The following is a 25,067-nucleotide window of genomic DNA, read 5'->3' as shown; positions in this document are numbered from 1 at the left end:
CACAATTCAATTTCAGTCATAAGATAGTACTCCATGCGGCTCTTCCAGCAAGTAAAATTGTTGCCTTCATAGAATGGTGGTCGTGAAGTACTGTGTCCCTCTTTCAATGGCATCTTGTAACTCTAAACTTGTGCTTCCTTGGAGGTGAATCCTCAAAAGTCAACCTTGCTTTGATACCACTTGTTAGGACCGATTGAGCTAGAGAGGGGTGAATGGCTCACTTTGATTTCTTGGTTAACTTGATGTTGCGCAGTAGAAACTTGAAGGCAATGCTAACTCCTTGTATTTACTTGGTATTCACCTCCTTGAGGTGACTAATCCAAGGGTCCACACCATGGTCACACTTTGTACTATGAAACTTCTCCTTCTCCAATTAATATCGAAGGTGGGAAAACCTTACACAATAATCTACAAATCTTACTCTCAACATAACACCTTACAAGGAAGAAGAAGACAAGAGATTAGGGTTTTGAATACACCTTCTTCTTCTTTGAGTGACTTGAGATTGTAACACTAGTGAGAGCTTGAGCTTGAGCACTGGTGAGAACTTGAGCTGGAGCACTGGTAAGCAATGAAGAAAAATTGATCGCAATGGAATAGTGCCCAAAATAGGCTCATTGAGCCTTAAACCATTTGAGGAGCAGTCGCTTTTCTTGTCATTTTGTGAGTCTTAATCGATTAAGAATTGACCTTAATTGATTACCTATCGTTAATCGATTAGAGTAGTCGATTGGCGCATATGTCATTTACACAACTCTTCCAAATCGCCTACCCTAGTCGATTAAGATTAGGATAATCAATTATCTCAGTCGATTAGGGATTATTCTATTTCGAGCAAAATGTGCCGTAAACGATTGAGCTAATCGCTTAAGCTTCAAACAAAAATATTTTGTTCGAAGCAAAAGACACAGTAAGTGATTGATCTAATCGCTTATGGAGTCCTAATCGATTACACCAATCGATTAGGAAACCTTCTGTTTCAAACAAAAAATTTGTTAAGCAATTAACCAATCGCTTTTCTTATTCGATTAGCCATTTTTCTTAATTAATTAACACATTTACTTGCATTGATTATTAGTTGCCTCGCCAAGATTAGGTTCTCGACCTCCCTGAACTTTTTTTACCTTACACCTAGTCTTCTAATCTGCAAAAACTTTTCCTATGCCAAAGATTAATCCCGACTTCCTTGAATTTTTCTTGCCTTAACAACCGATCTTCTGATCTGCAAAAGCTTATTTTGCTAGGAATCCAGTTCTCAACTTTTTTTTGATCCTACATAGATCCAATGCATTAATCTAAATTTAAATAATTATCAACCATCAAAATTTCTTCCTTAGGACGTGATTACACTAACAAAACTAACTTAAGATAAATTAGTAAGCCTTTGGATTTTTGTTCATTCTTCGAAAGTAGTATCCTTGACATTTCTAGTGCCCGTCTCCATAAGCCCGCTATCATTGCAACACAATTTGAAATATAATCATCATTTATACAGTGTAATAATTCACTGATTAACAGAAGGAATGCTACTACGTCGAGCATTGGACGCAATGATCCCATTAACTATCCAAGAATAAGTAATGATTCCAGTCAACTCAACTCTGGTTTTGAGATAGAATCATCCCCGTCATGGATTTTTGCACTGCCACAAGAAAAAGAGGAACCAACAACAAAATCTGCTTTATTGTCTTTTGCATTACACGATTCGGCCATCTGCTTATTACTTGAACCATCTGTTACTTTTGCCTCGGGAAATACATCGGTTTCGAGTTGGTTGTCTTGTAGGCGACCATCAGCAGCATGGTCAGAAGAAATACTTGGTTCCAAAGTTGAAACCTCAAGCTTCTTCTGGCTTGACATTCCTTGCTTCTCAAACATTATCTGCAGGTACTTACCTTGTTCTTCAATTCTTAGTTGCAGATTTCTTTGAATCTGGAAACAATATAATGAAAAGTCAGACATGTATTTTGATACTAAAGTTAAGGTTTATATGTAGTTTTATGCCTAAGTTTTAGATAGAATTAATTTGCATGACAAGCATGACCTCCCCTCGCTCAGCTGTTCCAAACCATAATTTCCCTTCTGCAGTCAAATCTTCTCTATGGTGGTTCTTTCTCTGGATCCCACAACCTTAAGGAAGCTCATTCCACTCCATATCCATGATCTCCACCTTATGGCATTTCCAGTTCTGTAGGCAATCTAATCTCGCACCTCTCTCTTAGTTGCTCCCCTTTTCCCAGAGTATGTTGCAGTGCCTGCAGCACCACCTTAATTGATAGTCTTCACAAACAAGAATACATATGTGATCCACCAAGGAATCACTGAAAACAATACGACTTTCCACAGCATGTAGGCCATCGAGTATGGAACCAAGACAAAACCTCTTTCTGCACCCTTCCCACCAGATCTATGTAAAAAAACAACTCATCATTGTCAAACATGAAGGTCGACCTCTTTGGAGCTTCTCTTTCTCTGGACTTGATGCAAGAGGGCTCACTTTGGTGGTGAGAAGCCGATGGTTATGACACATCCACAACAGAAGGTTATGCCTTCTTTGTCTACAAATCTGGGTCTTATGCCCAATAAAAAGTCAGTTATTAAAAAGGTCTGTTCCTGTTGTTACAGAGGTTTCAGATGTCTGGGTCTTACACCCAATAAGATGTGCTCTAAGCACACACAAAAGAAAAAAAAAGTGGTTAAAGAAAAGGAGGTGCTTAAAAAAAGAAGAGAACATGGTTGCTCAAAAAACAAAAGTAGTTGAGTTTAAAAGAAAATGGTAATGATGAATCAAAAATGAAGCATTCAAAAGAAAAAAAGAAGAACAAATGGTGAGCGTCCTCAAGGATTTATTTTTAACAACCTTCTTGTTTAGTTTTCTGTGTCCTTGAGGATTTATTTTTTACAACCTTCATGTTAGTTTTCTTTTTCCCCCTCTCTGTCTCAAGAGCCACTAGTTTCTATCTCATCATTGTACTTTCTTTTTGTGAGCATGATTTAAGATGAGATTAGTTATAGTTCATTATTTCCTACAACCACTCCTTTGAGTAAAATGATCAGTAATTAAGTCTCTTGCACACATTTCTTCCCTCTACGGATCAGTGGAACCTGTCTCATTTGTCTCAACATCTTTCTTTGTCAATTAAACTTTTAAAAGATATATTAATGGCTTGTCAATTTTTAGTATCCCTTTTTCTCTCAAGTAAATATCAGAATTTTACTTAATTCTGACATTCTCATCTCTTGAAGTGATATTGGACTTTACGCAATCTCACTCCCAATCTCATCCCAAGAGTGAATGGTGAGCCTTATCTATATATTTCATTTCGCAATCTCTCATAAGTATATTCATCCTCACAAACTTCATTATCTTATGGTATATTTTGTTTGGGAGTCCAAGGAAGAAGCTAGTGTCAAATCCTTTAAAGACTGTTTCTAACTTCACCATCCGATTGACAAGTATAATCCAGCCAACAACTCTTCCTAAATCAATCCAGAACCTTGTGTCTTAATCTCACTACACTAGTATAGTGTTTTTGTTATCGCTATTATATGTCTTAACTAGTTTTATCTTTTATTTTGTGAGATATTTTATAGTTATGTAACAAGTTAGACACATACTATTATTATTAATATTTTATCTTTTCTTTTGTGAGATATTTTATAGTTATGTAACAAGTTAGACAAATACTATATTACTATTAATGGTCAAGCTTAAGGATGGCTATCAGCTTAAGAAGTGTCAAATAAAAATAGTAGACGCGACCTAGTCTTATGCCTTAACTTTTAGATAAAATTAGTTATGTTTAAGGGCTATAAATATGAGTTATAACTCTATACAATAATAATACAATATTTTATCTCTCTCAAGTGTAAACCACCGACATCTATTGTTAACTTGGAAAAATGCTTAACATGCACCATCAAAACACACCAAACATACCTCAAGTTGTTCATGAAGCTGCTTCTGAACTTCTATCTGGAGACGTAATGCCTCAGTGAGATCAAAGCTCCTGTTAATGAAAATGAAAAGGAGATCAAAAAGAAACAAAGTGACTGGACTTGACCAAGTTTAATAGATGACTCAAAATAGGGATCATTCATGAGATTTATATCAAGGAAATTGTCAAAAACAAGTTGACAATGAGCTTGCCTCATTCTATGGAGGTGAGGACATGATTCAGGAAGCCCAATAATTGTTGGGAAACTGAACTTAAGAATTAGTCATACCTCTGAAATTGTATTGTAATTTCTGACCTTTGGCAAACCTAGTGGCCCATGAGAATGAGACACCTTTCTAGTTGTTAGAGCCAATCCCAATAGCAAAATTTATTGCTGTCACTAGCCTTTTGTTGCTTCCAGTTTTTATTGATTGGGATGATTTAGGGTCATATCTCCTTGCTCTCTGTTCATTCAACAATAATCTACAAGTCCAATGTCTAACTTCTATCACCTCATTGCCTTTCAATTTTAATCTCCCAGCACATTTGAAGCAACATTGGCCATTGAGTATCCTGACAATGCGAAGTGCACCAAAATGCCAGAAGACCTCTGGTAGGCTTTATTTAAGAATTAGCTATCCAACCGAAATATCACCAAGTAGTGGGACAATGAGTATCAGGTGTTTGATAAGATATATGGGGAGAAGTCCATCAGTGAACAATAGAAACATTACAGACATGATGTTGAGAAACACTGAATTGGAGGTACTCATCCTTGCTTCTAAACCTTTATACTAGTTTTTAAGTGGTGCACTGGCTAGAAAACATGTAGATCAATGTAAACGCTGTGACCATTTCTACGATAGTACGATACAAATATTTAATCAGAGTATTGATCTTAAATCAAAGGAGCATAGGAGTTCCTAAGTACCCTATCCTAGCCTCCTAGTGTGGCTGAGTGATTCTTCAGTTCCCTCAATCAAAACTTGCTCCAGACAAGATCAGCCTTCAAGGCTATTTGCCTCCCATTAGAAAAACAGTAGCATGAGAAGACTTGCTTAGGAAACAAATGAGGCAAATGAGCAATTTCAGTATTTTTTTTACATAAATCTCCACAAAGCAAACAACACCTAGCTAGATACAAGACTACATAGCTCGTTGTTTACTCAGGGGAAGACACACCTCATGTATAAGCTAAAAAATCATTGTACATGCAAAGCGATATCCAAGAACTTTAATAGGAATATTTAACTTTATTCCTCTTTAGTATGGCATGACTAAAATTGTGACAAATCACTTAGTATTTCACTTCATTTCTGAAATAGAAACATCCGCCTTGTTGGCTTGTTCTCTTAGTAGACAATATTGTCGCCCCCAACAAGGTTTAAAATTTCGAACCGTGCCGAGGTTTCGGTCTCAGACCGGAACGATACGGTTTCGGTATCGTATCGTGCCATGCCAATATATGGGGAGAAGTCCATCAGTGAACAATAGAAACATTACATACATGATGTTGAGAAACACTGAATTGGAGGTACTCATCCTTGCTTCTAAACCTTTATACTAGTTTTTAAGTGGTGCACTGGCTAGAAAACATGTAGATCAATGTAAACGCTGTGACCATTTCTACAATAGTACGATACAAATATTTAATCAGAGTATTGATCTTAAATCAAAGGAGCATAGGAGTTCCTAAGTACCCTATCCTAGCCTCCTAGTGTGGCTGAGTGATTCTTCAGTTCCCTCAATCAAAACTTGCTCCAGACAAGATCAGCCTTCAAGGCTATTTGCCTCCCATTAGAAAAACAGTAGCATGAGAAGACTTGCTTAAGAAACAAATGAGGCAAATGAGCAATTTCAGTATTTTTTTTACATAAATCTCCACAAAGCAAACAACACCTAGCTAGATACAAGACTACATAGCTCGTTGTTTACTCAGGGGAAGACACACCTCATGTATAAGCTAAAAAATCATTGTACATGCAAAGCGATATCCAAGAACTTAAATAGGAATATTTAACTTTATTCCTCTTTAGTATGGCATGACTAAAATTGTGACAAATCACTTAGTATTTCACTTCATTTTTGAAATAGAAACATCCGCCTTGTTGGCTTGTTCTCTTAGTAGACAATATTGTCGTCCCCAGCAAGGTTTAAAATTTCGACTCGTGCCGAGGTTTCGGTCTCAGACCGGAACGATACGATTTCGGTATCGTATCGTGTCATGCCGATACAGTTTCGGTATTTTTTTATTTATCTATAGTAATTATAAGATAAATATGTTTATTGTGTATATAAAAATAAGTTGTATATTGATTTATTATAAGTTCTCAATTATTGAATAATTTAATATTGTTAGAAAAAATAATTAAAAATAATTTTATTTAAATAGAATTGATATATTAATAATTCAAATTAAAATGGAAGTATCTATAATAATAATAATAAGTATATAAATTAATACAAGATATTACTTTATATTAATAATAATTATATAAATTAACTATTTATTCATTTAATTAATTATTAATTAAATAATATATATTTTAAATAGTAAAAAATATCAAGTAAAAAAATTTAAAAATATATATATCAGAATATAAATATAATTTATTAGAATTTTTTTAAAAAAAAAATTAAAATTTTTTTAAAAAATTTTAAAATATTAAATGAAATTTAAAATAATAAAAAAATATATTAGAATATAAATAAGAATTATTATATATTTTTTAACATTTTTAAATGAAATTTAAAATATTATTTTTTTCAGAATATTAATTAATAAAATTTATTTAATTTATTTAATTTATTTTAATTTTAAATATATTTTTTATATATTTTATTAGGATAATTTAATTAGGGTTTATAAAAGCATCTTCGAAATATCACACATCCTCCTTGGAAATTCTTTAAATTAATTAAATAAATAAATAATTATTAAAAACAGCAAAAAAAATTGCGGCAGTACGCGAGATCGCGTCGCGATGATCGCGGGCGATCTCGCGAGGGGCGTCTGACGACGCCGGAAGCATCGCCGGACGCTTCCAGCGCCGCATAAGCTGATGCGCACGACGCCTTCGGTGCCGAAGGCGTCCCGCGTCTCCTCCGGCGCTGCCGAGACGGGGACGCCTCTCGTGCCAGTTTCGGCCGCCCGGCGGAACGGTAAAAACTGTCCGTGCCGAGCGGCACGAAACGGCATTTCAAACACTGGTCACTAGTGATGATTCATTAGGACCACACGATTGAAAGAGTGCCTTTTGGTATTTTTAAACTAAAGAATTGGGTACTGCTTTGGCATAGATGTTGCTTGCTCAGGGAAATATTTACATCTCTAAATGAAAGCATGAACCTGATTTGCTTAATGAAGCTATAGTATGCTAAGGGCAAATCCACACTCCTATAAATCCTAGCTGACATTTCATTTGAAGTTAATGTGATCAGTTAGTTCCTAGAGATCCCATGGCACGATCATGGAAAGCAATATTGAGAATTCTACAATATCTCAAGAATGTTCCAAGGAAAGACATCTTGTTTCAAGGTCGAGGTAGTTTCTGGTACACTAATGCAGATTGAGCAAATTCAAGAGATCCATATCAAACTATTGCATTCTTCTAGGGGATAATTTGATGTCCTGAAAGAGCAAGATGTAAATTCTTGTAGCCAAGTAGAGTGTAAAGGCAGAGTATAGAGTCAAGTCCTAGCTATCTGATAAACAATTAATGATCAAGATACAACATGCTCCTACAAAGCAAATGAAACTTTATTGTGGCAATCAATTATAGTAGTTAATGTAAAGTTTTATGAAAGAACAAAGCACAGAAATTTTCACTTCATAAGGAAGAGTGCAATTTAATTAAATAGGCATCTTCTTTGAGAGTTCTAGTGATTAACTAGCATATGACTAAATTTTAAGGGACCTAGAATTTTTAGTATAATTGCAGCAAGCTAGATTTCCACACTATATTTGAACCGGCTTGAGGGGAAAGGGGAAGTATCATGAACCAAATCTAAATGAAAAGGGGTTTGTGTAGGACATCTAACTTGATCTTTTTTGTGTGTCATCATCAAACTAGAATGAAAGACACAATCTTCCAATAGCAAAGAAGAAAATGCAGATTGAACAGATCAATCAATCACATTATCTATGAATAACATTAACTCCCTTATTAATACTAACTTATGAGATCCTACTGGCAAGGCCACTAGACTACACTTGTTCATCTTGAAGGCGCTTCACCAAAAGAAGCTTGATTGTGTACCATCAAGTTCAAATGTCCTGTTGGTGCAGCGTCTAATTTGCTTCCAATCTAATAGACTCTGTTGTCTTGCAAAGGGTTGACATAGATAATATGTGTATACGGGATTATATATTTGTGTCCATTAAAGACCACAAAGACAATAAGAAATTATGCACCCAATACAACCACTATTCCAACATTATGGGCAAGAGATGAGACATCTAAACAATTGCATTTAACATGTGAGCATGTATAGAAAGTTTGAAATGATGCTAAGTTAGCAAAGATACAAATTTAAATTTGTTATATTTTTAGGTGTTTTCTCTATCTCACATCCAAAAACTACTGAACTCTAGCCAAAAGGACAACCAATTAAACACTGATTTTTAGGCGAGTGCTGGCTGCAGCAATGTGATGCTGCCTACATCATGCAATGAGAAACCATTGACATGTACCGAGGGATCTAGAACATGCAATGGAGGTACAAGCACGATGGACTTATGCAACTGAGATTAACTCACAATAAAGCTGTCTTGGAATTTCTTCTGTTTCCTGCTGGTCAATCATTTGAGTTACAATGAATCAAAGGTTCAAAGTGTCATTCATTTGTCCAAGTCCAAGAAAGAAGAGGCATTTTCCTCAACTACTTTGTAATTGAAGGTTGGCTGACTATGAAATCTCGATAAATAAAAGAAAGGAAAAGAAATTAAGTGAAATCAATTTGTCAGGGTTTCAATTTGTCAAAATTTAAGTGAAATCAAGCTAGTTGCATTTAGAGAGACAAATTATGAAGTGAGAACGAATATTCATGCAAAATAATCTTGAAAGATTGCAATTCAGAAAGATAAGCTCACGTCTTCAGGTTAAGGGGTGGTGTTTCTTCACCGAATTTAGCCGTCTTCATTGAACCTGATACAACATATAAACGAGTAGTTTGAGTGATGCTGCAGTATGAAACATGATGAGGCATAGTAGCATTTTAGGTTACTAAAACTATGGCTTATTGAGCTGATGGACACAATACCAAAGGGATAAAATACACGTAAAATGGAAAACAAAAATGCTTATGAAATTCTACATTGTAGAATTCAAAGAGAAAGACAAAGGCAAACTGAACTGCAGACAAGAATTACCATAATATTAAAGACAAAAACTAACCTTCCAATGAATCTGGTTTGTATCGAGTTGTTCTATATTTCTGTAAATAAAATTGACATCTAAATAAACACAAAAAGGAAGTCATACATTGTAACGTACACCCAAAAGAAGAGCCAATTTATTTGAAACCTGAAGATGACTTTTCACATGGTATATTGTCAAGCCTTCCACTTTCATTAGCTTAAGTACACCTTTAGGAGTAGCTTCTGAAAAGGAAAAATAAAGTAAGAAAAAGTAGCCAGTAAAGTGTCGTCGTCTAAGACAGCATTCATATCACTTACTTTCACTACCACCAAGTTGATTGACTGCTTCAACAAAACGTTCATGTAGTTCTGGAGTCCACCGCATGCGTGGCTTTGTTGCTGCAGCTGTAGCTGAGGAGGAGCCTGCAACAGTAAATCCCTCCTCGGAATGAGAAGGAACAGATTGATGAATTTGAGGTTGATTCACCATACTAGCGGATGTTTGTGCTGCTGGGTAAGAAACCTATGTCATAGCAAAACAATCAGTACATTGGATGTATAGTCACAAATGTTGGACATGCAGAATCTAAGTAAATCATGCTTTGAGATTGCCACAGCTATATCTGTCCCACCGAATTACATGACTTTTGTGGTAATCAAAACGCAAGAGATGACTATCAACAATATAAATTTAATTCTCAAAAGTACATGCCAATGCTATCAAACTGACAGGCCAATGTTCGACTGCATGGTTAAAAGAGCTGGTATTTAAGGGTAAGGGGATAAAAGAAAGATGTGGGAAGACAGATCAAGAGTATGCTGACTAACCAAACAAAAATTGACATAGAAACTGAGAAATTTTACAATTGGATTATGATAACTCAGGATTTGGGACCATAGCCAGTTTTTTTTTTGTTTAATAATTCAGGTATCCGAGCTTCGTTGACGAGTCCTGGAGGTGGACCATAGCCAGTTTTGATGCAGTTAAATATGTTCAGTGCCTAAATGTTTAGCAATTCAAACAGAATATTCAAAATATTAATCTAAGAGTCATGGTCCTAAAGCAGCTTCAACATAGCAATTGTGTACATTTGTAATATGATTATAGTGTTAACGGTCTGGGCTTCTACTGGATGATATGTTTAGTCAACGACTTCATATTGATCAACCATTACTTGAGTTGAATGCCCGTCTTCAAAATTTTCAAGCAAATTAAAACAAATAGAACCTTAATCAAGCTTTTATTCTAGCATCCCAACCAAACAGTTATTCTCTTGGGAAAATGATGCAGAAGACTCTATATCGATAGTACTTTTTTTCTATAAAGAATAAGACAGTAGAATGAACCAATCAAACTTTATAAAACTTCTTACTAAAATTTTGTTAGATGACTGGTTCAATTGGTTTAAGATAACTTTGACATTGGATTCTGATTTTAACTTTCAGGGAAAATAATGCACCACAGTAGAAAACCAGATGTTTATGTTGGTGCAACATCCCTCAGGTCAAGGTTGACCTGGTTGACCAAGCTTGAGTCTTGGTTTGGGTTTCGATGTTTGACAATGCAAGGTTGATTGAAGAAGAGTCAAGTAGGTCAAGGATGACCGGATACTTGACTGGGAAGTCTTAGTGAGTGAAGCTAGACAGGAGGAAAATCCTGGTGAGTGAAGCCAGGTGAAAGACCTAGTGAGTGAAGCTAGGCAATTGGGAAGTCCTAGTGAGTGAAGCTAGGCAGGAGGAAAATCCTGGTGAGTGAAGCCAGGTGAAAGACCTAGTGAGTGAAGCTAGGCAATTGGAAAAGTCCTGGTGAGTGAAGCCAGGCAAGAGAAATCCAGATGGGTCAAGGTTGACCAGACATCTGGTGAGAGTCCAAGTAGGTCAAAGGGATTGACCGGATACTTGGCACGAGGAAGAAAAGTCCAAGTAGGTCTTAGGGAGTGACCGGATACTTGGCAAGAAGAGAAAAGTCCAAGTGGGTCAAAGGGATTGACCAGACACTTGGTGAGAGAGTCCTAGCTGGCCAAGGGTGACCGGATGCTAGGTCTTATGTACCAACAAGTCATGGTTGACTAGATGTTGGTTTAGGGGCTTTGGACTTGGTTTTGGGCAAAACCAAGGTTTGAATTGATCCGTGGATTCAGCAGGTTTGGATTGATCCATGGATTGATCCAACAGTTTGGATTGATCCGTGGATTGATCCGTGGATCGATCCGTGGATCGATCCAGCAGATCTGGATCGATCGGTGGATCGATCCAGAAGATTTGGATCGATCCGCCGATCGATCCGGTGAGTCCTCGCCAGAACCCCTCCGGATCGATCCGTGATCGATCAGAGGTCCCAATCGATCGATGGATCGATTGACCGCTCTCGCTGGAATAGCCTGGATCGATCCGTGGATCGATCCGCCGATCGATAGAGGCGCTCCGGATCGATCCGTGGATCGATCCAAAGCCTCCCGATCGATGGGAGCAATCCAATCGATTGGGATTCGGCCGTTGGCGTCGTTTATAGCTGTTGGCGTGCGATTTCTTCAGCAGAACTTCACCGATTCATTCCAGATTCAACACAGCTCCTCCCCAGCACTCTCTAAGCTCCTCACCGCCAGTTCTTGAAGGTTCTTGGAGGTTCATCCAAGTCAAGAGGCGAGTTGCAACGAGAAGAAGAAGAAGCTAGGGTTTTTACTGCATTTCTTGTAAGCTTTTGCTTATTCTTTACTACCCTTTCTTCTTCTTGTATTGAGAGTGTTGTAGGGCTTCTCCGCCTTTGGTAGTTACCGAAAAGGAGTGTTTTCATAGTGGAGGGTGCGTGCGTGGTGTGGATCCTTGGATTAGTCATCTCCGTTGGAGATGGATACCAAGTAAACTCCTAGTGTTAGCGTGTTTGTGTTTGTTTATGTATTTTCCGCTGCGCATTCTTGAAGAAACAAGCAACACCGAGCAACGAGCACGCGACGAGCTATTCACCCCCCCTCTAGCTACTTTTGGTCCTAACAAGTGGTATCAGAGCGAGGCCGCTCTTCACCGGAATCATCGCCGGAAGGGTCAAGCATAACAAGAAAAGCTAGAGGGTGAAGAAGTTGGAGCAAATTCTTCAAGTTCAAGATTTTATCAAGCTCAACTTCAAGATGCAATTCCAAGATGGACTTGGATTTGACACAAGGGTGGCTCCACCATACACTTCTACGAGTTTCGATTCTTGGAAATCAAGAATCGAAAATTTTCTTATGATGGAGATAGAGCAATGGTTTGCTCTAATGGAAGGCTTCAAGGCTCCAAGAAATTCAAAGGGCAAAGTTCTAAAGAAAAGCAAATGGAGCCCGGAGCAAGTCCAAAGGTGCGAGGCAAATGACAAAGTGACCAAGCTTTTGGTCAATTTATTGCCAAGCACCATCCTTTGCAAAATTGGAGAGTTTGAAGAATTGGCCAAGCTTCATGAAGAGATCCCCTCCACTGTACAAGATCATGAAGAATCCAGAGAGGGTGACTCTTTGGAGCAAGACCAAGAGGAGGACTCCGAGGTTGAGAGATGCCCAACCTCCGAAGAAGAGGAAATCCAAAAAGCTTCATCCTCAAGGGAATGCAATGAAGGGAACAAGGAGGGAGCATACTCCTTGTTTCATGTTCAAGATGATGAAGCCTCCACCTCTAGGATTAAGGGGGAGCAATCCTTGGTGACGCCGGATCAAGAAGAAGGAGAAGCTTCTACATCCGGGTCAAGTGAAGAAGATGAAGATGGCGCCACCTCCGAAATTCAAGAAATAGCAAATGGAGGAGCAAGTGCCATCCCTACACAAGAAGGTATAAATGTTTCAATTAAAAATAAAAATCATATAATATGTTTTGAGTGTAGGGAAAGTGGGCACTACAAGAGCAAGTGTCCCAACTTGGCCAAGAAGAAGGGTCAAGTGACGCAAAAGGGCAAGGAGAAGCCCGAGGAGACCATTCCCGGAACAAAGAAGAGCAAGGAGCATATCATATGCTTCTCTTGCAATCAAAAGGGGCATTACCGGAGTCAATGCCTCAAGGGGAAGAAGATGGTCAAGGCTCAAGGAGGCATTAGTCAAGGGGGAGCCTCCAAGGTAAAGAAGAAGGTAACATTTATCGAGCCTACTCCTTTACATTATGGTAAAAAGCATGATAGTTCTAATTTTTATCATTTTAATGCGATTTACCATAAGAATAGGAAGCATGAGGGCTTTAAGGAAAAGCATGTGGCCCTACATGCCAAAACTACTACACCTAAGGCTAGGAATGTAGGTAAAAGTCTAGGCAAGAACTCTAAGAATTGTAGCTACAAGCCTAGAAACAAAAATGCTCATGGACTTAATGGAAAACCAAAAACTAAGGACTTAGTGATGGAAAATCAAGTCTTGAGGTCAAGACTTGATAAAATGGAAAAGACCCTAAGAAGGATGGAAAATATCTTATTAGGCCAAAATGAGCATAGCCTATGTCTAGGAGCACAAAGGTCATCCAATGGTCATAGAGGTTTGGGATACAAACCCAAAGCTAAAAAGGATGTGCCTAGTTATCATAGGGTTCCATATAGCTATGGAACAAACCCTAAGTCTAGAGGTCAAGTCCAAGATACAAGGGAAGATATCCCTAGAAGTATCTTTGCTAAAACTTCTAAGAAGTCTAAGAAAGTCACTAACAAGGTCACAAGAGAGGCTATCCTAGAGTTGACCTAGAAAATGTGACCAAGGCTTCAAGAAGCTCAACAAGTTACTAGGAAGGTATCTAGGAAGTTATCCCTAGTGAGTACCTAGAGCATCCAAGGAGCACCAATAGGTGTTGGGTTCCTAGGAGCATCTTCTCTACCCCATAGATGGGTTAGAGAGTGTCAACTCCAATTAGAAGGGTAGTTAACCCAACTTTGAGGAAATTGACACTCAAGGAGCATTTTCAAGGTTTTTGTTAACCTTTGAAAATGAAATGGAACTATTATTTACTCCTTGAAAGAGTAAAATGTGCCTAGTGGTGAAAATTTGATTTTAATCTTAAAAGGCACATATTGGGAAATTCATAAGAGCTACCAAGTTGGGATTTTGGTATTCTCTTATAAATTTTAAGGCACTCCGGGCCTTGATTTATGTGATTACTCTTGAGGAAAAATGGAATATGCCAACATTTGAGGATAAGCTTAATTTCAATTGGCATAAATTAATCAAGAGAATTAGAAATGCCCATTTAGGTTTTGGCACTCTCTTGAAGCACTTTGGGCAATCTAGGGTTTAAGTTTTAGGATTAGCTAAGATTAACGATACTTAGATAGGTAATCTAGGTATATTTTATTTATGCTAAACCTTGCCATGATTGTTTGCTCATAATATGCCATGACATCATATTTTATCTTATTTGTATTTTGCATTCATGACTTATCATGAAAAATACAAAAATACCATGTCATACATACATCATGTAGTTATAGGAATCTTTCTTTTGAAAGCTATTTTATTTTGATGTATGCCATAACATTATCATGCATTATGTTTATTTCCTTAAAAATTAAGGACATATGGCATTAGTTAAACAAGTGGCATTTGTTTACAACAAGTGGAATAAACAAGTGACATTTGTTTAACAAGTAAATCAACAAGTAACATCCTTTGTGGATGTCTACCTCTCAAAATGCCTAGATAGATATGCATGATCCCTAGAATAGGGAAAAACCAAAATCTTACATCTCACAAACCTATAAGATGACTTGTATGTGTTTCAGGCACATTAGATACAAGTGAGATGTTAGGATGATGAACAAAACTCAAGATGTTGATTTAATGCATTCTTTTGAGTTTTAAGTTCATCAAAACACATAGTTATGTGTTTTCCCATCATTGGGAAAGCTAATGTACAAGTCATGTGCATTATGCCCAAGGAACATGATGGGATATCGGTTTTGAAAATGTTTTAAAAATATTTTGGAAAACTTTGGTGAAGGCTATCTTTGATAGTAATCACCATTGAATAGTTAGACACAACTTGAAGAAAACGCTAAAGTTTTTGCAAGTTTTCAAGTTTGTGTCAATCTTTGAAAATATAAAGTATTTTCATGAAAGCTATTTTTCCATGATTAAGTATGCCTTAAATAATGTCTACACGAAATTTCATGATTTTTGGATTTTGTAGAATTTTCTAGGGTTTCAAGTTGACTGAAATGGAATTTCAGCAACTATCGAACTCGATCGATCCATGGATCGATTGGAGTTCTGAATCGATCCGAGGATCGATTCGGAGGATCTCAGAAACTCGGATCGATCGGTGGATCGATCCACATTCCGAATCGATCGGTGGATCGATTCGGTTGGTTCAATCGATTGAATCCCAACTCCAATCGATCCAGTTGCTGATTTTGGCTGGGAAGGCCGACTTCAGATCTTTGAACCATGGTTAGTCTATGTAACCACTCCAAACCCTTAAAAATATATTTGTATACATAAAAGGGTGTTTTCGTGTTGAAAACAAGGATGGAATGGTTAAGGAAGACTTCATTGAAGTTTAGGTTGAGGTTTGTTTCAAATTTTGAACATTTGAACCTCAAAACTTCTAAATTTGGGTTTCCTAAAGGTTTAGGGATTCCAAGTCATTGTTGGTGCAATGACAGAGTTACCACCATGTCTTTAGGGGAGGGACTCTTTAAAGACATGAAAATTATTTTCATGAACCTTGGAAGGTGGTTAACCTTCTGTTGTGAACTTGCTCAAGGTTGAGCATTTAAACTTGAAATGGGGAGTGGATATCCTCATTATTTCAAGTGGACACTCAAGTGGTAGATAATGCTCAAGGTTGGGTAGTTGTCTACATCGAGGAGAAGTTAAGGATAAATGAAGGGTATGGAACCTTCATTATCGTGTTGATCACAACGAGTGATGTTGTGAACAACGATGAGCAACTCTTCGGGGAGAGTTTTCAACAAATGGATTTGTTGAAGTGTGCCCAGAATCGAGCATAGGTTGATGTGTGTCCAATAATGGGTTGATGTGTGCCAATAGGGGAGAATGTATGGTTAGCTTAGTCCTTCATAACCTATGGGAAGGTCATAGGGGGAGAATGAAAGGACTCGTGAAAGGGAGTAAGTTAGGCTTTCATTACCTAGAGGGAGTTTGCCCTCTTTGGGGAGAATGAAGAGCTTAATTTATGCTTTCATTACCTAGTGGCATGAAGAAGGAGGCTATGAGATTAGCCTAACTTACATATGGGATTGTAAGTGTTATTGTGGTATTGTCAAACATCAAAAGGGGAGATTGTTGGTGCACATCCCTCGGTCAAGGTCGACCTGGTTGACCAAGCTCGAGTCTTGGTTTGGGTTTCGATGTTCGACAATGCAAGGTTGATTGAAGAAGAGTCAGGTAGGTCAAGACGGGCTAGGCACTGAGGAAGTCTTAGTGAGTGAAGCTGAGGAAAATCCCGGTGAGTGAAGCCGGTGAAAGACCCAGTGAGTGAAGCTAGGCGATTGGGAAGTCCCAGTGAGTGAAGCTGGGCAGAGGAAAATCCTGGTGAGTGAAGCCGGTGAAAGACCCAGTGAGTGAAGCTAGGCAATCGGAAAGTCCCGTGAGTGAGCTAGGAGAAATCCAGATGGGTCGAGGTTGACCAGACAGTGAGAGTCCAAGTAGGTCAAAGGGACGGATACTTGCACGAGGAAGAAAAGTCCAAGTAGGTCTTAGGAGTGACCGGATAGCGCAAGAAGAGAAAGTCCAAGTGGGTCAAAGGATTGACCGGACACTTGGTGAGAGAGTCCTAGCCAAGGGTGACCGGATGCTAGGTCTTATGTACCAACAAGTCGTTGACTAGATGTTGGTTTAGGGGTTGGACTTGGTTTGGGCAAAACCAAGGTTTGAATCGATCCGTGGATCGATCCAAAGAGTTGGATCGATCCGTGGATTGATCCAAGAGTTCGATCGATCCGTGGATCGATCAGACCTGGATCGATCGATGGATCGATCCGAAGATTTGGATCGATCCGCCGATCGATCCGGTGAGTCCCGGCGAACCCCTCCGGATCGATCCGTGGATCGATCAGAGGTCCCAATCGATCGGTGGATCGGCGACGCCGCTTCGCGCGATAAGCGCCGGATCGATCCGTGGATCGATCCGCAGATTCGAGCCGGTCGGATCGATCCGTGGATCGATCCAGCCTTCCCGGATCGATCGATCGATTGGGATTCGACCGTTAGGCCGCTTATAGCCGTTGGCGTGCGATTCCTTCGGCAGGACTTCACCGATTCATTCCAGATTCAACACAGCTCCTCCCCAGCACTCTCTAAGCTCCTCACCGCCAGTTCTTGAAGGTTCTTGGAGGTCCACCCAAGTCCAGAGGCGAGTTGCAACGAGAAGAAGAAGGTTTTACTGCATTTCTTGTAAGCTTTTGCTTATTCTTTACTACCCTTTCTTCTTCTTGTACTGAGAGTCTTGTAGGGCTTCTCCGCCCTCGGTAGTTACCGAAAAGGAGTGTTTTCATAGTGGAGGGTGCGTGCGTGGTGTGGATCCTTGGATTAGTCATCTCCGTTGGAGATGGATACCAAGTAAACTCCTAGTGTTAGCGTGTTTGTGTTTGTTTATGTATTTTCCGCTGCGCATTCTTGAAGAAACAAGCAACAACAAGCAACACCGAGCAACGAGCACGCGACGAGCTATTCACCCCCCCCCTCTAGCTACTTTTGGTCCTAACAGTTTAAAACTGGAATATTGTTCCGACCAGGTAGGAAAAATCTGGCACAGAACAAGATTTTAAACCTTATAAAAGAACCAGCGAGCTGTGTATGGATAACTGTGGTAGCTAATGTCTTGGTTGCACCTACAAGTATTAATTATAACATGTTTATAGAAAATATTTTCTAGGAAAAAAGATTATTGTCTACTGCTTGGATGTGTTGGAAAATATTCCCTTTCTCAAGGTCAAGTTGATCAAACAAGTTGGGTAGACAATCGAGTTCGGTTAGATTAAGCCAATTGGCCCACCCAAAGCAATCAACCCATTACACTCATCCAGGCCGCCCAACCCACCCGAATTAATAAGTCCGCCAGGACCACCAGGATCGACCAGCCCACCCACCCGAACCATCTAGCCCGTCTAGAATAACCACCCCACCTTCCCAAGACAAGCTTGCCCAGCTTGTCTAGCGAGTCAACTTATATGAACAAGGGCAGAGGATGAAGAGCAAAAAGAGAGTGACTGATAAAGTGAAGAGCTTGTGGATGGATGAGAAAAATGACTTCCACTTTTTTCTAAAAAAAAGTTATTTTTCTCAAAAAAAGAATTGTATATCACCAAGGAAAGTTTTCCATTAACCATTTTTTTTCAATTGATGATTTCTATTACACTACACTCAAAAGATTTCAAAAGTACTTTTCAGGAAAACATTTTCTGCAAACCAAACAAAAGCCTTAGTATTCATTGAGATATTACTGCTTCACATCACTTGTGTAGTTTGTTAATTTATCACACATTTCTAGATTAAGTTTTCGCTAACAAAATGACTGATGATAATAGCATAAATACCAGTACCAACTTTTTGTTTATGGAAGACTATAATATATACCAATAGGAACTGTGAGTATTAATTACTATGCAGTGAGGTTTGGCTACATCCTAAACCATGCACTTGACATCAATTATAGTTTAAGACTTGTCAACTAATGGATAATATATTAAAGAGCATATATACCAGTATTAACTATTCATTTATTAAGGTTACACATCTAACAAGAGGACTATGTACCATACATGTCTGATGCATGCTACTTAGACAATTGTTGCAGGTTGGAGAGGGAACAAAGACATACAAGGACCATTAGCAGACCAAACAAAAACAGAGTATTACACAAACAAGAACCTTTCAAGCTAATAAGAATTTTCGACTAAGCACTAATGCAAATACCTTTGGATGAGATTCATTCACAGTTGTGTCATCAAGAAGCTCCTTCCAATCATCATTCATCATATCAGTCCACCATTCATCTTGCCTATTGATATCATCAGGCAGCTCAATAGAACTGCTATGGGCTTGATTGTTCCCTGCAATGACATTATCTGATCTGTCAAGTGCGCCCTGAATTTGATCAGCACACCAGGTCCCTTCCGTGGATAGACCCTGTATATTCCTGTTAGGTGGTTAAAATATTTCCACATAAGATGAAATGGACAATATGAAGAAGACATGGATAATTAAAATGAATTTATATGAAGATGACATAGATGGTTAAGTAAAAAATGGAGCACTAACTAGCACCTCTCATCGGCTGAAAATGAAAAGTGGTGAATATCTGAAGAAAATCCTGGAGCTGATGAGGACAGAGGCCCAGGAAAACAGGAAACAAAAGGAGAATAGTGAGGAACCACTGGATTGCTTTTTACATCCTGTTGAGCATCGTGCAGTTTGGGGAACTTCTTTTCCATGGATCTAGATATAAAGGGTAATGATGAGGACATGAGTCTAGAACTCCATTCTTACTGCATACTTGGGTTCAGGGTTGACAAAGATCTATGTGCCTCCATCAGATTCCATGAACAGATTGCTTGGAGATTCTCTGCTTTTTTTGACACAGAACAGAAAACCTGTTACGGGTCTACTTCAAATTTATTCCATGTTCTCATGAATCAACAAAAAGGTAAAATGAATTAAAAGGGAAAAATAAATTTAAAGGTCAATGAAAGAACAGCTATCACTAATCACTACCCTAAGTATTGAAAAAAGATACCTACCTTAGACAATAAAATGGAATGAATATATTAGCCAAAACATTAACTTGATAAACATTAATGAAGTATCAAAATTGAATTTTTAAAACTCAAATTTTATTGCAAAGATGATATTAAGATGGCAATGGGGTTACTCTTAAAGACTCCAAATCAAACAAAATTGGAAATAAACTAAAATATTCTAGGAAACAATCCTATAGATCCCAAAGGACTTGATCAAAGATAGAATAAATACCCATTTTGAGAAACAAGATAATTACCAACTCAAGAAATACCTTAATTAACTTATTCTCCTAAATAAAAGGAAGAGAATAACAGAATTTGAAATACTTTAAAAGAATTGAATTCATAATTTTCATTATTCTCCTCCATTGAAGTTAACTTCATTCCAAGCAAACTCTGAGCATCTTCATTTGGAAGTTGTTGTAAGATAGATAATTCACACACATATGGATAAAAGCCAGGATGTTCATGATATCATAAATGCCACCCTTTAGAACAGGATGTTCATAAATGTCACCTTCAAAATGAAATTTTATTTGCAAGTCAAAAGACACTCCAATGAGCACAAGGCACTACCCCATTAACTACCTCCAGAGAATCACAGAACCTTCAAATAAGGAGCCATGTATAGTGCCAAACACGTGGAATAAAGAAACATTCCAATAACCAACTTTCTAGATTTCTAAAAAGGTTCATAGAGATGGTAAGGCAGGTTGATGATTCTAAATTTCTAATCAAAGCATCTTTAATGGCCAGCCTTTAAATTTGCGTCAAAGTCATCCAAATTTTCATAATCTCTATATGAGAATTCTCCATGGGATTATGAAAAGATGCTTGAGAAAGCAAGCCAATACACAACCATAGACGATGATGCAAGCAAAGGCTTCGAAGTTGAAGCCCACATAGCAAAAGGCAGCCCGGTGCACGAAGCTCCCACTAGTGCGGGGTCTCGAGGAAGGATCGGATCATATTGGGTCTATTGAATGCAAACTTACCTTGCATTTTGTAATAGGTTGTTTTTGCGACTCGAACATGTGACCTCAAGATTACATGGCAGCAACTTTACCGTTGCGCCAAGGCTCCCCTTCTTAAACCCCAAACAGTCCAAAAAAAAAAAAAGAGGTTTCAACAAGAAGAATGCCAGCAGAAGTTCGATGAGGTTGCTCCACTGATGATGTGAAGGAATAAGGGGATTCCTTTAAATGCACCTCAATCCTAGGTTCTTAGGGAGATAAAAGAGAGAAAATTGTCATTGGCTAAGTCATACTCGAGATGTTTGACTTTTCATCAAAAGGATAGGAAATGCAAGCACAATGCTAATTAGTGCATTGTCAATGTCCTAAGGAGCACATACAAAATACTAATTAGTATACTCATCCGAAAATGCAAATCGAGGAATTGATTAGAAAGGGCCATTTGTAGAAATTTTAAGGTAAAATAAGGAAAAGAACCAACTCAAGAGCTAGTGCAGGCAAGTTGTTCGCACCAGAGATCTCTCATACGTGACATCGTTTATGGACTTGGTGCTCACTATGAGACCTATAAAGGCTACATGAAAAGGGGATGCAAGGATAGTAAAAGGATGAGCATCTACCAGAGGGTTCAAGAACTCTAACTACACTTTGGACATTCAAAACCCCATTTCAGACACTCAAAACCCCACTTTGGGACTTGGGTGATATTGAAACTCCACCTTAATCCAATTGTTTCCAACACCCCACCCATTCAACTTCGAGCAAGTTGCATCTGCCCCACAGACCCACCTAACCATCAGAACGAACTCCTCCTTGTTCAGGCAAAACAAACTCCAATTCAATCCACTTTCACTAAACCCAAGTAACCAGGAGCCCCTTCTAGTTAATCCCTTGGCATTAAAGCTTGCAGTAGGCTCGACAGACTAGTGTGATTTTGCCCATAACAACATTAATCAAAATTATTATTTTGAATAGTGTAACAATTGTCTCCAGAAATCCTTTAACTCTAAACAGATTTAACCATGAAAAAATGGTCAGGTTAGCCAACTATCCTATTAACAGTTCCATAATAATAAGAAGATTCTCAAGTATCAAAAGAGTATAAAGATCTTGAAAATTTTGTTTGAATTCATGATATCTAGATACTGAATAGACAATAATGAGCAATTTTGGTTCTACAAGCATGAAGGATATGAGACCAAGAATACTGTTTTCTTTTCCTGTGTATACTACTACTTGATGAAGAAATATTTATCTCAGCATAAAGCAAAATAGGAAAGTTTTCACCTTAAAATTGAGTTCTCATTTGAGAAAGCTGCCTAAACCAAGAATCAGGATTCCATCTGCCTATTGGGATTTCACCATAATATAGTAGTGTTTGCAAGTGTTGGACATGCGGTATCAGACTATCGTTGCTAGCAGAAACCTGGATAGCCCACTGGCACATACTGCCTTCATCTCAAGCAGTAAAAGTCACAACTCCCATTTCCTTTCAGGATATCAATTCTTCCAAATGATATTAGGTCCCCCGCAAAATAAGAGTCATTATTTTCCCACCAAACTGACAGAGAATCTGTGGATCCGTAATGCTACTTTCACCTGAGGAGGATTTCGACCTAAAATAAAAATCCAAGTTCAAGGAGACAGACGTACAAGGCTATGAAACAAATCTTTCAGAAACCCTTCAATCCGGGGGAAAACCTAAAATCCCAATAGTCAATGAATCACCACCATCTTTGCTCTGTAAAAGCCATGAAAATACTCATCATAACCCTATTACTCCCCAACCCTAATGCGAGAACGGGGGTCGCAACAGATGAAGACGAGATTTTCCGCACCCTATTAGTCCTAATAGAGAGACAAAATTGCATAACGACGACCAAGACGGAAATTTTCAGTTATAAAAAGCAATGAAACATCGGGAAAAAAACATATTATAAATCCAGAATCCAGCTTAGTATTTGAGATGCTCTTCCAAAAAGATAACCTCGAGGAAAAGATTTCCCATCCGCTACAAACATATGAAAGGCAAAATTAAAGTAAAATTACCGACTGAAAATTGGATCCCTAAGTCACCGGAAGGGGCGATGGATGCCGATTCCAATCGCCGAGGTCGAAAGGGAGAAGACTAGCATTCGGTGAGACACGACGGAAAGAAAGGAAATGGGGAGCCGCCGAAGTCCCATTCGGGCGAGGTTCTTAAATTGTGGCCGTAATAAAGATTTGGCACTCAGGAGTAAATATTTGCACTACGCACCTTCTTGTTTCCCATTTTGCGTAGATATACACAAATTCATGAGATATATTTATTTCTTCCCTTCGTGATTTTCTGTTTTACAAATAGCTCTAAATTTTCTCCCTTTTATAATACCCCCCTAGTCAATGTATTTATCTATGCTATTGAATCCAATCTCCATTTATATAATTATACATGTGCTCTTCACTGCCAATTTTATTTTTAAATTTATGTGTGCAAAATTTTGATGAAAATTGAGAAGTGAATGGAACTTAGTGAATAAAAATGGAGGATGTGTGCATTGATGCACGGCCTCCCAATAAAAATAGTTAAGCGCCTAGAAATTACCATGTACAACCAGTTGTCTCGAATTTAATGGGGATCTTTAACTAATTGTTTTTTTATAAATACTCCTTATAATTTTGATATGATCAACCAAGTTAAATTAGTTCCCATATATTTGATTCTTGTGTCTAAGTATACAAGAACTTAAGATCACAAGAAATCGAGCGGAAGACCCAACTAGCAAGAAGAATAGTGCGGCAAAAAAGTCGACGAGCTCAGTACGTCTGAGGAATGAAGCATCCGAGAACCGAAGTGCTACGGAAGATTACGCTAGCGGACGAGAATGAAGCACGCGACATTTCTAAGGGATGAGAAGCTGGAACGGAAGACTACTCGAGGAGAGAAAGCCGGAGTTGGGTTCGGATGAGCTCAACTTTAGAAGTCCGAAGGATCACCCAAGCAACCAGAGAAAGAGCCAACAACCAGAGAAGGCGTCGGACTGTCAGCCTAAGGTTGACTGATCAGAGCGCCCGGACCACCAAGGCGCCTCATCGTAGTGTCATTACTATAGATCAGCTTCGGGTCTACGTCAGCAACGATCCAAGTGCCTGGATAGAGTCCAAGCGCTTAGACATGAAAAATTTAATCTCAAAGCTGTTGCGTGGAAATAAAGTTTGTCTTGCTAGGAGCGCCTGGAGAGGGTCCAGGCACCCAAAGTTACCATATAAGCAAATGGTTGGTTTCGACCAGTGGATTATAAATAGAGCTCTGGTCTTCTTCATTTGGTACAACACTTTTTGTATTCGAGTTATTCATTTTGTTCTTTAAAGTTCTGTACGTTTAGCGTTCTGCACGAGGCTTCTCCACCTCTAACTTGTGTCGAAGAAGGAGTCAACTAGTTGAGATTCGCTTGCCTTGAATTAGCAATCTCCCTGTTTGCAAACCAAGTAAATACTTGTTGTCTCATGCTTATTTTATGCAATTTAGTTTCGTTTATTAAAGTGTTTGTCTTAATCAAAGTCGAAAGTTTCAAAAAGGGTATTTTTGTTATTTCAGATAATTTACTCACTCTTGTCGGTTGCACCGGGACAACAATGACACTTTAGAAGGACTAACCATTGACCAAAGTAAAGAAATCGATGGTCGGGCAGTCTCAATTCGTCAAGGTTTAAAGGAGAGTTCGCGCACTAGAAACGTCGAATGAAGGTATTTCTAAGAACAAATTTTGAAACTCTTTTAATAATAAAGTATGATTTTGCAGTTCATAAGGATCAACAAGGAGAAGAGAAAGAAGAAAATCTTTGGACAAAGAAGGAACAAAGTGACTTTGTGGCCAACAATAGAGCGGAATACCACTTGCTAAGTGTATTACCGTCTCAAGAAATCAACTGCATCGAAAGCTACAGCTCGACCAAAGAACTCTGGGAGAAATTCCTAAAGCTCTATGAAGGCACATCTCAAGCAAAGCTTGCACGACGGGATATTCTTCGGAGTAAGCTAACAAATCTCCGCTTAGAAAAAGGTGAGATGGTGGCTCAACTACACATGAAGATCAAGGAGTTGATCATCGGAT

At 38.4% G+C, this 25,067-nt stretch overlaps 1 protein-coding gene across 3 annotated transcripts; it reads right to left on the bottom strand.

Annotated features, from left to right (window-relative positions):
* Nucleotides 1-1,431: 1,431 nt before the first annotated feature.
* Nucleotides 1,432-23,176, bottom strand: LOC122028642 (protein PHOSPHATE STARVATION RESPONSE 1-like). 3 transcript variants are annotated; one of them, XM_042587496.1, is made up of 10 exons: nucleotides 23,023-23,172; nucleotides 22,261-22,572; nucleotides 19,527-19,824; nucleotides 19,176-19,398; nucleotides 9,616-9,820; nucleotides 9,464-9,540; nucleotides 9,335-9,374; nucleotides 9,031-9,085; nucleotides 3,941-4,010; nucleotides 1,432-1,932 (listed from the first exon to the last, which is right to left on the bottom strand). In XM_042587496.1, exons 3-10 carry the CDS (start codon nucleotides 19,724-19,726, stop codon nucleotides 1,591-1,593), a joined length of 1,212 nt encoding a protein of 403 aa, XP_042443430.1. In that variant the 5' UTR covers nucleotides 19,727-19,824; nucleotides 22,261-22,572; nucleotides 23,023-23,172; the 3' UTR covers nucleotides 1,432-1,590. The 3 variants fall into 3 exon arrangements, with proteins under 3 accessions (XP_042443430.1, XP_042443436.1, XP_042443425.1); XM_042587502.1 differs by having other exon boundaries at nucleotides 22,261-22,589; nucleotides 23,023-23,169; XM_042587491.1 differs by lacking the exon at nucleotides 22,261-22,572 and having other exon boundaries at nucleotides 23,023-23,176.
* Between the last annotated feature and the right edge of the window lie 1,891 nt (nucleotides 23,177-25,067).

Source organism: Zingiber officinale, chromosome 1A (genome assembly GCF_018446385.1).
Source record: "Zingiber officinale cultivar Zhangliang chromosome 1A, Zo_v1.1, whole genome shotgun sequence".
NCBI classification, from domain to species: domain Eukaryota; kingdom Viridiplantae; phylum Streptophyta; class Magnoliopsida; order Zingiberales; family Zingiberaceae; genus Zingiber; species Zingiber officinale.
The sequence above is the reverse complement of the archived record's forward strand: the minus strand, read 5'-3'. Positions and strand labels throughout refer to the sequence as shown.